Here is a 15,000-nt window from a genome sequence, read left to right as displayed (position 1 = left end):
GACATAGGTGAGCCTATAAAAATATCTCGCATATTCTCATGATTATTTTTGGTTTGGTCAAGTCCCCAGAGTAATTCATTACCAAAACTCCCGTATGTCAACAAAGACATGGCCGTAGCTGACTACCCTCCTTTAAATGGGACTCCGATAATTTTAACACAAATGACTCTTCATCTGAATGAAAAATGAAACAACACGATAAAGTCGCCTCGCCCAGGTGTGTAGAGAGACCTGAGAAGGACTGATGTTGGAGACCGAAGATCTGACGAACTGGGCACAAGTCATTTTCAAACTGATGCAATGTGTTGGTGGGTATACACGCGTGTGCGGAAGTCACGACCAGTTTTAACGGGGAGCAGAGTAAAAGTGATAAGCGATCGTGTGACCCCAAGAAATAACCAAGAAACTAACAACAACGAAGCCAGAAACTTTAATGCAGTGTGTCCTCCCAACAATGGATTAGCACTGTGCTTATTTCCAAGCATAGGTTTTCCATTCACTTGAGACTTTCGTTTGAACTTCCTTGAATGCATGCAGAACCAAATGTTACAAAGTATACTTCATGTAATCAAGCATATTTCATTTCAATTAAAACCGTTTGCTGTACAATGTTTAAAAGGATCTTCACTGAAAACTGAAACATTTTGAGAATAAAACGTTTTGTTCCAGGTATTTCGATATCATTTATATGGGAATGCTCTACTACAATGCGAGAACAAGACAGAAAGAATCTTAACCCCGAAGGATGCTAGTAATTTTAATACATTGCAACAATTCTTTCAGGCTCTGATTTTTGGTCCACTGATTAACTCCAAGGGAGGATTTATTTCAAAATGTTTTGACAATGGCAAATACGATTAGTATAAAATACGTTCTACCAGGCCAAAGGGCTCCGTCAGTTCTTTTTCTTCAGCCAGTGCAGCAGCACCTTACTCACCGATTTCATTCTCAGACTGGTTAATTTGACTTGCTATACTTGCCATAAGCGCCATGGCTTTTGCCTCAGACAAATCCAACTCTGTCAACGTTTAATTGATTTCCATTGCTTTATCCAGAGCAGCAGCACATCAGTCACCGATTCCATTCCCAGACAAATCCAAGGTTGTCAGCGTTAAGCTGATTTCCACTGCTTTAGCCAATGCGGCAGCACCTGAGTCACCGATTCTATTGTAAGACAAATCCAAGGTTGTCAGCGTTGAATTGATTTCCACTGCTTTAGCCAGTGCAGCAGCACCTGACTCACTGATTTCATTGCCAGACAAATCCAAGGTTGTCAGCGTTGAATTGATTTCCACTACTTTAGCCAAGTACCCTGTTCTTTTCCACTTTCTTTGATACAATTCAACGCAGTCCATAGGTAGTCATCACTTTCCTCTTCATTTGATTGGTTAATTTGACTTGCTATACTTGCCATAAGCGCCATGGCTTTTGCCTCAGACAAATCCAACTCGGTCAACGTTTAATTGATTTCCATTGCTTTATACAGAGCAGCAGCACATCAGTCACCGATTCCATTCCCAGACAAATCCAAGGTTGTCAGCGTTAAACTGATTTCCACTGCTTTAGCCAGTGCAGCAGCACCTGAGTCACCGATTCTATTGTAAGACAAATCCAAGGTTGTCAGCGTTGAATTGATTTCCACTGCTTTAGCCAGTGCAGCAGCACCTGACTCACTGATTTCATTGCCAGACAAATCCAAGGTTGTCAGCGTTGAATTGATTTCCACTACTTTAGCCAGTGCAGCAGCACCTGAATCACCGATTCTATTGTAAGACAAATCCAAGGTTGTCAGCGTTGAATTGATTTCCACTGCTTTAGCCAGTGCAGCAGCACCTGACTCACCGATTTCATTCTCAGACAAATCCAATTCTGTCAGCGTTGAATTGATTTCCACTGCTTTAGCTAGTGCAGCAGCATCTGAGTCACCGATTCTATTGTAAGACAAAACCAAGGTTGTCAGCGTTGAATTGATTTCTACTGCTTTAGGCAGTGCAGCAGCACCTGACTCACCGATTTCATTGTGAGACAAATCCAAGGTTGTAAGTGTTGAATTGATTTCCACTGCTTTAACCAGTGCAGCAGCACCTGACTCACCGATTCCATTCCCAGAAAAAACCAAGGTTGTCAGCGTTGAATTGATTTCCACTGCTTTAGCCAGAGCAGCAGCACATGAGTCACCGATTCCATTCCGAGACAAATCCAAGGTTGTCAGCGTTGAATTGATTTCCACTGCTTTAGCCAGTGCAGCAGCACCTGAGTAACCGATTCTATTGTCAGACAAATGTAACTTTGTCAGCGTTGAATTGATTTCCACTACTTTAGCCAGAGTAGCAGCACCTGCGTCCCCAATTTTATTGGAAAACAAATTTAACTCTGTCAGCGTTGAATTGATTTCCACTGCTTTAGCCAGTGCAGCAGCACCTGACTCACCGATTTCATTGCCAGACAAATCCAAGGTTGTCAGCGTTGAATTAGTTTCCACTGCTTTAGCCAGTGCAGCAGCACCTGAGTCACCGATTCCATTAAAACGCAAATCCAACTTTGTCACTGTTGGGTTTGTTGCCATTGCGTGAGCCACTATGGCAGCGCCACTGTGACCTATCTGCTGTCGACACGAAATACCCTGAATTTCAAGAAGTGAACCAAGAGAATGCGCCAATTCTTTTCCAAAGGTACCCTGTTCTTTTCCACTTTCTTTGATACAATTCAACGCAGTCCATAGGTAGTCATCACTTTCCTCTTCATTTGATTGGTTAATTTGACTTGCTATACTTGCCATAAGCGCCATGGCTTTTGCCTCGGACCGTTGAGCCAACATACCACAGGTAAACATGAGCACCTGCTGAAACTCCTTAAAATATCTTGTGTCAGCAAGTAAGTCATCGGGACTAATTTCCTCATTGACCAGCTGGCAACTGAGATAAAATGCAGCAAAGAACTCCTGAAAGCTCTTATGGAGAAACCCATAGCAGCAGCTCGGTCTTCGTTTGCTGCGTCCAGGCTGAGCCGACAGAAATCCCAATTCAGGTATTAAGTTGCTGGTACCATTTCTGAATGCATTGTCGTCGAAATACATCTCATCATTGAGCAAGCCATTCAACGCTATAGAACCAAGATGCTTTAATTCAGCGTGGTATAATTGTGTTAGGTCTTCGTCTGTTTTTGGTAATTCTTTCTTTTTCCTATACCTTGTCAGCACACAATGCACTATTTCGTGGTAAAGCAGAGTTCTACCTTTCGGCAAGTCTCCTTGGAAGTCTTCGCAAAGGAGGCAAAGAAGGGCTGTATTTAATGGACTTGCAGTTAGTCCGCTAAGGTCTGCGTCTGTGCCCAGCTTGTCCAAGAGGTTTTTCACAAGATGCTCATCGGTTTTGAAATATCTTTGGATAAAACCTTTAGCAGCGTCTTCAGTAAATCCTTCGACCTCTAGCAGGGTGTGACAGCATTTCCGTACTTTTATCCCAACTTCCTGGCGAGCTGTAACCACTAAGTAACAGTTTGGAAGCATTCTTCCTTCAATGATTTCTTTATAGAAGGGCAAATAATCGCTTGGCAACTCATCCAATCCATCAAGTACCAGCAAAACCTTTGACTGATGGTCCCGAACGAAGGTAAAGAACTTCTCTCTTTCTTCTTTTCTTATGTCTCTTGGTAAAAGCTGGTCATCAATAGCCTCCCATAAGTCAGAGGTAATGTCTCTACATTTCAACAACAGCAACACGTGGAAATCAGGAAACGAATCTTCAGCTTTACAGTTCTTCGCCCAGTCGTAAGCAACCTTGTTACAATAGGTTGTCTTTCCAATGCCTGGCTGTCCTTCAATCAAAAGTCTTTTCGGTTGTGAATGTTCCTCGTGTGGTTTGAAGATTTCCGACATGTTCACAATGGAGTCAGTCTTTACCCCTCGTTCTTTTTTCCTGCTGACCATTTTAAGCCTGGTAAAAATGTTGTCAAGATGGAATCCAAACTCTTCGCACCACGGGAATGGTGAAAGCCATCCTTCACGATCTTTGTACAGTTGTCGAATAACGTCGATAAAGTCAGCGACGCGCCCAAAACCATCTGAAAGAGAGAAACGCATTACTTGAAAATAAAAACGTCGTTGTTCTCCCAGCGTTGAATACTTGACAATGATACTTACGCCTTAGTTTTGTTAAGGTCGACTGCACTTATACATGCAATTGCCAGTGGAGTATGTGATAGTCATATATAAATTGCACTTGGGGTTGTGACGACTCTAAGTGCAAATGACCATCACCATTGCCATAACCCATTACTAGGGGAATATGTGATAGTCATATATAAATTGAACTTGGGGTTGTGACGACTCTAAGTGCAAATGACCATCGCAATTTAGAGAGTAAGTTCGGCAGTTGCAAAGGAAGCCTAAATAAATTCCAGCCCTGAACTGGACTCGAACCCATGACTATGCAATTGTCCTACGCAGCTCTATCATCTGATCTCTTAACCATCTGGAAGTGAGTCTGTTCCGCGTTCATACTATAGACATGTACCTCTGATGTCTGAGATGGTAGAGCATTGCAGTGCAATCGCATGGTCATAGGTCCGAGTCCCGTTCAGACTTGAAATTTTTTCAGGTCTTCATTGCCTCTTTGCAAGTGATCATTTTAGCTTCCACTCAGTACAAATAATGATGCATTTCCCCTTACCACGGAATACTTGGAAGTTAAAAAGTTATGTCCAAAAAATTACATAGGCTAACTGCGATTTGGTGACCCAGCATCAATATTCTCTCATTGTAATGCAGTACTCTATCGATGCCCCAAAAGATGGCAAGTTCCTTTGATTATCAAGAGCTTAATACCCTCTACCTAAGTAGATCTTAGTAAATGCAAAATTTATGACTGTGTGCACATTTTAGATACCCTTGTGGGATTTCTAGCAATGTCTGTGAATCCATCTCATGAATTATGCAATTCTTGAACGTACCTTCAGTCTCTCCAAGTTTAGTACTCGAACTGTCTCCCTGCGACTTCAACTGCTTCAGCATTTCTTCAAACCGTAAAATAAGGGATGAACCAGTGAGCGTTACTTTCTTTGGTATTTTGAAACTGTCAAACCTTTGTCAGGAATAAATGGCTTTCGGTTTCTTTGCCATTGGACATCGAACTACTGAATCTTATACTGCCTATGGTTCATTTAGCCATGCTGGTATGCTGGAATTGTTACTCGAGAAGCACCAGCGAATGAAGTTTCGTACAAAAGGAAATTTTTTTCTCTCATCTTATAGACTTTCTTTTTAAAAGAAAGCAACAGGGAAAATCGTATGTCCACCTTACTTAGTAGTTAGTAGGTTGATTGCTAACGATTCTTACGAGCTATTTCTTTCTTATGAATGGAAAATCCACAAGCAGTCTTTCAGAAAAAGAGCAGGAAGTGGCACGTACATGTACACCCTTTTGATCATTTGGCTAAGTTAGTTTAGCATAAGACTTCTGCGCTGCAAAGGCTGATGCGGTTAACTCTGAGTCTTAAAACAACTGAGAAGAAATTGCCACCTTATATTTAGTACAAGTAATTGGATAAGAAGACAGTGACATTTTGTCACTTGACACACAAAGGCCAATTGGATGGCTTTGTTTTTCAACTGACGTATGCCCGCTTGGGTATAGAGCACATGGATCTGTAGTTCTTGTTGAATTGCTGAGGTTTTCGTTTAGGAAATTAAAGAGAATCTGATGAGTTCTCTTCCTTAAATTAGGTTTGAATTAAGTAAAGGATTTGTTTTTCAATAAAACAGCAACAATATCTGCAATTGGTTAACTTTTGTAACAGTCATATCTTTCGTTCTCCAATAAATACACTCACATTAACTAAAAAAATAAGAGCCATTTATATGTGGCCGCCTACCTTCCATCTCACTGAACTTGTCCTTCAAATGTTTTGGCATTTCTTTAGGAATAAAAGAGACAGCCATTATACGAACTTTGAAAATACTTTCTGCACAAAGTTTAAAGACAGACTTAATTTATTGATTGATTTCGATTTTTTGCCACCCAGAGGTCATGGACTTCAACCTTTACACATATGGCAGTTCAAATGAGTTAGACAGAGTGAAATCAGTTAAGTCTCACGCCAAGGAGTCAATGGGCTAAGGGGACACAACACAACCTTGTCATCAAAATGTCCATGTTGGCTAAGCTAAGCAGGTGACGTGACTGGTACCTCTGGGCAGTGGCCAGGGCCAATAAGGTGACTACCTTTAGAGTCAATTCCTTCAGTTTAAGTGATGAATAAAAAAGGGATTTCAGGTAAACTGTGAACCCAACGCCAACATCCCAAGTCGTGCAGTATTGAGATCAAGGAGGCCTTCCCATGAAGACTCATTTCATAAAACCTAACAGCAAGTGATGCGTTCCAATAGTGCGACCAGTGACTAATTCAATAGATCAAGTGAAGCTATGATCCTCTCAGTTATGAACGCAATTTTTGCAATTGTGTAAAGAAGCCTGAAAAATTCAGGACTTCAATGGTGTTTGAACCCGTGACATTGGAACCCACAAATGACCAGCTCCCAATGTCAGTGGCTTCATAGCTCAGTTGGTTCAAATACTGTTGACGTCCTGAAATTTTCAGGCTTCTTTACGCAATTGCAAAAATTACGTTCATAACTGAGAGGATCATAGCTTCACTTGATTTCATATCCGCAGTTCATATATGATCCCTTTCATATATCATTTCATCGTTAATTCAATAGAGGCAGACAATGCTGACCAGGAAGTGTTAAGTGTACTGTAGGTTTTGCCGTCAACGTATACCCAGTAGGAAAAATACACAAGATCCTCCACAGGGGCTTAGAAAATATCTGGCGATCCAGCCTGGCTGGGTTGTACCTGTTTCCCTGTGCCTGTAGACCAGGATAGGCTGATAACGTCTTGACCGTTGAACTGTTCCCTGATACAGTCCAGGAGTCTAACTGGAGTTGATCTCGTAGTGGAAGTAATCGATTTTTGTGACGCAGGATTACTTGGTACAGCCATCTGGGAAGCAGGATCACGCAGGTCGCATTGCTAACATTGCCAGGTACCGTGAGTGGGAAGGCCACAAAGGTGTGATCCTCAGTGAACATGGAATGTTGTCGCTCCTTGTGTGCACTGGGACTCTGGGAATCAGGTATACCCATTAAACCTATGCCAACTTAACAAAAGTGAGTAAGCAACGCAAAAACGGCAGGATGGAACTCATTTCTGTCGTTGAAGTAACTCAAAGTCAAGTCCAGTTTATTATCCAGGCCTGGTATGTGCACCGCAGAGAGAAGGATATGCTTGAAATACAACACTGCTTTATCCCTCGAGCCAAATTATTAACATTCCGACCTCAGATTGGATTAAAACAAACTGATCCGAGGGAAGAATGCATTGCGTTGGATCTTATATTGCCTCGGAATTGTCTGTTATCCGAGATAACCCTTTATGGTCAGTAAAATCCGGCGATCAGATGTTATCTTGGACCCTTCATCAGCCTTGAAGGCTAAATTGCCAGCTAGTGTACTATTAGTACTACTGCCAGTAGCACTTACGACGACCACTTGTCTTTGTTTTGCTTTGGAATTTGCTCTTTTGACAAGCAGCACCGTGGCCTGTAGCACTCCTGGTTGTCCCAAGCAGCTGACCTCAGGTATCTTTTGAATTAAAAACTATCCTTTGGGGTGTAGTCAACACTTGTGCATTTGTGCTTTTCGCCACTCCGTTCAGTGTCCTGTGATCGTTATAGCTATTTTGTTAGCTTTAGAGATGTCGTCCAGATTCTGGGACACATCCTCGGCCAAGAGGAGCACCGAAATTGAAGTCGACTATGCACACAAGACTCGAAACCCTTGGAAGCCAACATTGCCGATGGTAGAGATGACGTTGGACAGAGGATTCAGAAGAACTCTGGGGTGTAGGAGTTCCTTCTCTTTCTTCGCTTGGATAATGGTACCTGTGAAGGCATCAAATCAAGCACCTGGGTAGTCTTCACAATGGACTTTTGGACCCCCTCTATCGGCTTTGAGGTAAATGATTTTTTTACTCGCTTAGCGAAAGAAATCTAGCACTTTTGAACATTTCGTCTCACTCACATCAAAAATGGACTATGGGAAGTCACTCCCTTCTGAATCTACTATTTCAGATTCAGGACTTGATAAGTCCTCATCAAGTGGGTCATTGGGGTCAAAATGTTTTTGCTCAGATCCCAAGTCGGGAATCAATGAGAATTCAACAAATTCGGTCAATATATCAATTTCATTAGACATGCTGCTGGTTCAGTGATTTCGCCATTGCCAGCAGCGAAGCTTCTTCATTGTCAGCACCTTCTCTTTTATGTTTGAATAGGCTTGGGACAAAACAGGACTATATACAGCTTGCCCAAAAGCTGATGCTTGGAATTTCGTCTCACCCGGTAGGCGTCAATGGTTATAAGGGGGCATAGTTTTTGAATGAATGTAGAGGTTAATGCTCGAATTCTTCTCTTTTCCTCATCGCTTATCTCTTCTTCCAACCTCCTTATCGTATCCATCCCCTCATCTGTCAGCTGTGCATCTTGGACTAACCAATACAGCTCTCCTTAGTTAACATCAGTTAGTCTCCTTAGTTGGGGATTTTTCAGCATCCTGATTAAATGATTCACTTGTTACGGATGTGACGCATCTCTGGTGCTCTGGTTCAGAGTTCTCTTGCACGTGGGATGGAGTAGGTTCTGTTATTTTGCTTTTAATTTCGTCAATTTCCACTTCAAACAGGCATCCATTACCTCAAACTCGCCTAGCTGTTCACACAAGGAGAGCATTCATTCCGAGAGCCTCTTTTAACTTGTGTCAGGCCCCTGAGATAGCATTCAATGACAATCGTGTTCAACCAGTTTCCCCATTCTCTCCTTGCAGTATTTGGATTATGACCCTGCTCTGGCTGCAGTTATCCAGAAACAGTGCTGGGTAAAGCACCTGGACTCTGTGTTCACTGTTTCCTCTCTCATCATATTACGTTGTGAGGGTCGTTTTCTGTCGAGATTCATGACCTTAGCCTGCTGCTCAAAAGCCTAGCTGCCACACACCAGCACCGTGACCCAGGAGAGAGAGCTATTGGGTGGGTGGTACGCCTCGCCGAAGGGCGACCTGGAACTATGCAAATTGCAGGGTAGGGACATTCATTCCCCTAAGGCTCCAAGTCACAGCATACCTTCTATTATTGTTATTTGTTTGAAAACAGTAATCTTGTTGCTGCACTGGTATGTCCTGGGCAAGCAGCCTTAGCTTTCCAGGACCCTTTGTAGAATTCTTGCGGAACCAAGCAGAACAGTTTTCTGCATCGTTACTGGTTTCAGCCCTACATGGATATTGGCCAAATACCCCTCAAGTCTGTCTGTAATGCTACCTAGCGCCCCTATTACAAATGGGACTATGAGGACTTTCTTCAAGCGCCACAAAGCCTTAATCTCGATAGCAAGGTCACGGTACTTACCAATCTTCTCCTCTTCCATCCAAAAAATTCTACTGTCTCCCGGGCAAGCTACGTCTACAATGTGACATTTTTCTTTGCTTTTGCTATGACAACTATGCCCGGCCTATTGTGTGGTAACCACTTGTCCGTCTGAATGGTGAGACCCCACAAGATCTTTCTATCCTCATTTTCCGTTACAGGTTCTGGGTTGTGGTTGTTCCCTTTGTCCCTACATTCCATTCCAAGCTGTTTACAGATGTCCCAATGAATATCCTTTGCTACCTTGCCGTGACAGCGTTTGTACTCGGATTGTACTAACTTAGGGCACTCACTCAACGGGTGGCTAATCGTTTCATTTGACTTTTACAGAGTGATTTGCGCTAGTGCAGTAGAACTTCCGTTTGGGCGCCAAAATAAAGTCGCAAAGGACCTGGCGACGAGTTAGTCTATTTATATAAAAAACGTAACGTATTTAAATATTCGCTTTTGCATGCAATCAACCGATCGACACACCCACAATGTAAAGAGCCGTGTTGTGAAGTATGGATTGCCCAACAGAATTGTAAGTAGAATTTCGTCTGCGAATATTTCAGTCTTTAAAGTGTAATTTCATATTTAAAACGCAAATCTTTTATTTGCTTTGCAGTTTGACTGTTGCCGATGACATTTCCCGTCCGCAACGAGTACAGAAATAAAACGCCGGTTATCTATACTTCGACTGTAGCCTTCAAATTTAAGTAACGCTTCGCTTCGTAAGCGCGAATCAGTCAAAAATTCTATTCATCGAAGTTTACATTATCAACTGCAAGATCCCGAAGGACAGCGTCGTGGCAAAACGACCGGTTTCCAAGAACAACTGACAGCGAATCAAGTGACCAACCGATCTTGGAATCATTACAGTCATTTAAATTCACGAAAGAAACGCATCATTTTCCAGAACAACCGACTGCCATAAAGCGAGCGACTGACCGTTCTAGAAAATACTTCAATTTACACCTTCATTACGCAATGCCGCCGAAAGTTGATGGAAAAAACCCTCACGGGAAAAATGAACAACAATGCCGCGAATCCTCCTGGGACTTTTCAATCTTAGCTTTGATCGCATTAGTCCTTACAGACTGGCTTTGTGCCGCCATGATTTGCCCCTCGGTGTGTCTTTTTAGATGGCCCTTCTCCAGCCACTCCCAGCTCTTATCACTCGCTATCCCATCTCCCGCAAAAACTGGCCATGCAGTTGTTTTTCCCTTACTCCTTTCATCCGTTCTTCCCGCTTCCTTTTCTTAAACCCCTTACGGTCCTCTTGATGGGTGCTGGTACATCTTCGGGCCGCTGTGAGTAATCTCTCATTGCTTTCTGCTATATGATTTATGAGCCCGATTGAGGCCTGGTCCACGCAGTCTTCGCTATATCAATCCTCTGCCCTCAATCTTTCTTGGTAAGTACAGTCTCGCTACACTATCTCTGGGGTGGAGAGCATTATACATGTTGAGATATTTCCTTGTTCCCTGATCTAGTACCCTTAGCTCTTCTCGGGTCCAGCTGATAAAACTCGCTAAATACCTCATCACAGAGACTGCCCATGTGTTGATCCCAGAAATGAGATGTCCTTCATCAAGTTTAGACTGTAACAATTTTCGGACTCTCCTGAGATATTCCTTGGTCAGGTTCCTTTTTCATTTTATCCCACTGAAACTGCCTCTAAACTGCCAAGGTATTTTTAGCTAGTTCCCTCTTCCAGGTTTCTGATCGCCCTTCTGTCTGGCAACTTCATACCTTCAGCCTCTGACACCTTCCCTCTCCTAACAACGAGCTTGGCGCACTGTGTGACGCCAAAATCCATTCCCACAACTGCCTTGAAACTCCGGACAGTATTCACTAGAGATTCCAAGCCTATCTCAGACTTCGCATAGAGTTTAAGGTCATCCATATACAGTAAATGGTTCACCTTTTTTCCATTGGATCGAATCCATACTTGGTCTTTCTTAGGAGCAGGCTTAACGGAATGAGTGAGATCTCAAATAGCAAAGGTGATAACGCATCTCCTTGGAAGATACCTCTATTGATCTTGACTTCCCCGATAGGTGTTGACATGGAGCTCAGCTCAGTCCTCCACTGCTCCATGCTCTTGAAGAGCAGGTTCTTCACGTTTGATGCGACCCCAAACCAATCTAGACACTCCTTAATCCAGGAGTGTGGCAGCATGTCATAAGCATTTCTAGCACTCTGCAGGATCATTTTGTCAATAAACAGAAGGTCGTGAGTTCCTCTAGACCCTTTATTATTATTATTGTTATTATTATTATTATCATCAATCATTATTATTATTATTGTTAGTTACCTTGGTTACAGTGCGGCCATTCTTGGAAAACAACAGGATCATTGAGCATATTTGCCACAACAGAGGCTGCCATGGCGCTTGAAAAAGACATCCACTCACTTCGTGACAGCTGGGTTTGATTATGATTCACAAAACTTGCCACACCTTTTACTACCACCCACTCAACCTTTTCATCATAGGCTGCAGCAAAAACACCTGAAGTTAAGTACGAAGGGAGTTAATATCAGTCCTTCATGGGCAAGGTCTTCAAGCAACAATCTGTTGCTTGATATCTCCCTGTCAATCATTGAAACAACAGCTTCAAGATCAGCAGACCAATTGCAACTTATTATTCTTTCTGACTTTGATTTTTTTAAAAGATAGTTGTGACAATTAACTTCCACCTCACAGCCATTCTATTCAGGGGCACCCAACGTCAATTTTTGGAAAATATCTGTTCGGAAGACGATTTGAGATCTTGAATTTTCGGAACATTTGTTGTAAAATTTCTTGCTTGCCTGCCTGTCCTAGAATTTTCGAACATCTGAAAAATGGTATAATTGCCCACTTTAAACGGATTTTTACCCTAAAAAGGTCACCTAGAATTTTCGGGAGCCTTTTTTCTGGCTGAAATTTTCAAAAAGGTTAATTTTGATCCCTAGAATTTTCGGATCACTAGTCTTTCAGCTAGGAGATCCGAACAGATAAAAAAAAAATTAGGGGATAAAAATATTCCTACATCTACCGTTTAAATACTAAAATACGTTTAACAATGCTATGTTTAAGTGGTTTTGAACTATATTCTCGTTGGGTGCCCTTATTCTATTCTCCTCATATGTTACAATAACCAAGTTTTTTAGATTCAAATGTTCCTCAAAGTGACACTTTCTTCCATTCTATCAACACAGTATTATGTCTTGATTACCCGTACACAGTAAAATGCACCTTCAACCTTGGAGATAACGCATTTCAATGCAAACCGTCTTATTAATGTAATATAATAATCTTGGTTACCAGTCTTTTATGCATCTTCCTTAAATGGAACAAAGAAGTTCAGCAAACACATCGCTTAGCTTAGTATTTGCTTGGAAAGCTTAGAGTTTCATCGACAAAAACATGAGGTAACAGAATTTAAAAACTCTAGGGTTTTTCTTGGATTTGTCTAAGACAAATTAGTCAAGGGTTTATTTCCATTCATTGTTAAAACTATTACCTTCCCCTTCTGTCTCAACAGCAATTGCTTCTGGATATTGAAAATGAAGATCATCCCATCCACACTTCACTGCCTGTGTTTGGCTCAAAATATCACCATCACAGTGTACTTTGACTTCCAATTCATCTCGATTTTCCAAAGGAGCGATCCACCCACAATGTGCATCCCTAACAAGATTGCCAAGATGTCGACTCACAGGAGTTTTGAAGCCAGCTGGTGTTGTTAACTTGGAAGACACAACTACATCTCCTAGTTTGACTCTATCTGAGCTGAGCCCGCTGCAAGTTCCCACTGAAAACACAGCCTTAGGCCTCAAGGTCCTTGCAGCATTCTTTACTGCTGTTAATGATCCCCATGGGACTGCGGCACCTTTGGAACATTTCATTAATGCAACTTTAAGCTGCTTTTGGTCACCAGCATTACCAGTGTATCCAAAATAGATCGGGCCAACTTCTATGTTGTAACATTTGAAAGGTCGCTCCAGAAATGAGAAACAACTCAAGAACTCACAATCCTCCACAGTCAGCAGCAAAACATCAATCGGCAGATCAGCACATCTCCAGGGTTTGATGAGGTTTGGAAGATCGTTCAGTTTTGGTGGCTTGACGCTGAGCTGAGGGGGCATGCTATAACAGTCTTCCGGGACAGCCAAACAAAGTTTCCTTTTCTTTCCACCTAAGATTTAAAACCGAAGCAAAATTATTTATTATCTAGACTAGTTTACCTAAATAGAAGAAATGCTGCTGAGGGGAAGGGACATGTTGAATTATGCGTGCGGTAATTTAACGACGGAATTGAAGGAATATTTGAATAGGTCTTGAGCAGGGACAGTACAAAACGTGGTTCCCCAAACTGCTCCTTCATCTGGACCCCCTTCTGGAGCCCTCTCAGGAAAAGAAAGAAACAATAGTTTGAGGATGCGAGCATGTACGCATTGAGATGAATTTAGTAAGCACCAAATACTATGATTCAGGTGGCTGATTGAAACTATTTCCTTTGCCCTTTAGTAGACTCCAAATCATAAGTGTGATCTATTTGATTTAAAAAGGTAAGTTGTGGTAAAAATAACTACGCATTGTTTCTGAGGAAACGAAACAAAGTAAATAATCCCTGTCGAGCTATACGACATGTGAGTTCCTTTCGTAGAGGCCATGTGCCTATTTTTCAATCGGAATACTCATATTTAATGGAATCTTGACCATTTATCAGTTTAGTTCAGAATGACAGCTTTTCCTATTTGTATTTCACAAAGCTGCGATGAAGTTAACATAAAATGAATAAAAGAAGAAAATTAACCAGAAGACTAAGAAAAGAGCAGGCTGCAAGCTTCTGTTTTAATTCCCTGCTAGCAGAGGTCTCGTTTCTTTTTGCCTTGCATCATCCCAGCGAACGCAAAAGAAAAGAGACCCCTGGTAGCATCCTCTGTATAACAAGATCTTACAGCGCATCATAATTTCTGCATTCACGCATGACCACAATTCCTTACGCTTTGGACCACATTCCCCTGCATTTCAAAGAAAAATGTGTTGTTGATCCAATTAGAAAGCTGCCCCGTTCGTTCGCTTCAGGCTCACTCACAGTGGCAGCAAAAATTAGGAATAGTTGACACAACAGCTGCCCCCGCTATTCAGTATAGTTTTATGCAGAATTTGACGTGTCCAGGGCCCAGGTAGAGGAATGGCCGTTTACAAACGGAGCAGCTTCAAGTTTTGCTTAAGGCAATTGGTGTTGAAGAGGGTAGATTACAAATCAGTACTGATGGGGCGTTGTGAGTAGACGGTTTGATCATGGCGGACATGGTGGTGTACCAGTCGAAACAGATACTAAAGGAAACGCAAGGTCAATTTGTATGGCAAATTGCGGCCACGGTTTTTTTTTTTTAATCTAGCATTCTGCAGGGCATGAAATTTGTTAGTCCTAAATAACGTAATGAATAACCACTGATGTTGCACAGTTTAGTGTCAATGCTTTATTTAAGATGTCATTGATCTGGATTATATATGTAACCGCAGATAAAGGATTAAATGACCAAA

General features: G+C 42.0%; 1 protein-coding gene across 6 annotated transcripts in view; it reads right to left on the bottom strand.

The window, feature by feature from the left end:
• LOC138013501 (NLR family CARD domain-containing protein 3-like) overlaps positions 1-15,000 on the bottom strand; it is a 53,698-nt gene that overhangs the window by 810 nt on the left and 37,888 nt on the right. For all 6 annotated transcript variants that reach the window (XM_068860584.1, XM_068860586.1, XM_068860587.1 and 3 more), the window contains 5 exons: positions 12,968-13,642; positions 11,776-11,970; positions 5,872-5,913; positions 4,951-5,013; positions 1-4,062 (listed from right to left, as the gene is read on the bottom strand). The exon at positions 1-4,062 is cut by the window's left edge and continues 810 nt beyond it. In XM_068860584.1, the coding sequence (XP_068716685.1) occupies positions 1,499-4,062; positions 4,951-5,013; positions 5,872-5,913; positions 11,776-11,970; positions 12,968-13,642 (3,539 nt within the window). In that variant the 3' untranslated portion in view covers positions 1-1,498. The remainder of the gene's footprint in view (positions 4,063-4,950; positions 5,014-5,871; positions 5,914-11,775; positions 11,971-12,967; positions 13,643-15,000) is intronic.

Source organism: Montipora capricornis, chromosome 8, assembly GCF_036669925.1.
Source record: "Montipora capricornis isolate CH-2021 chromosome 8, ASM3666992v2, whole genome shotgun sequence".
NCBI lineage: Eukaryota > Metazoa > Cnidaria > Anthozoa > Scleractinia > Acroporidae > Montipora > Montipora capricornis.
This window is presented reverse-complemented; position numbering and strand designations above follow the sequence as displayed.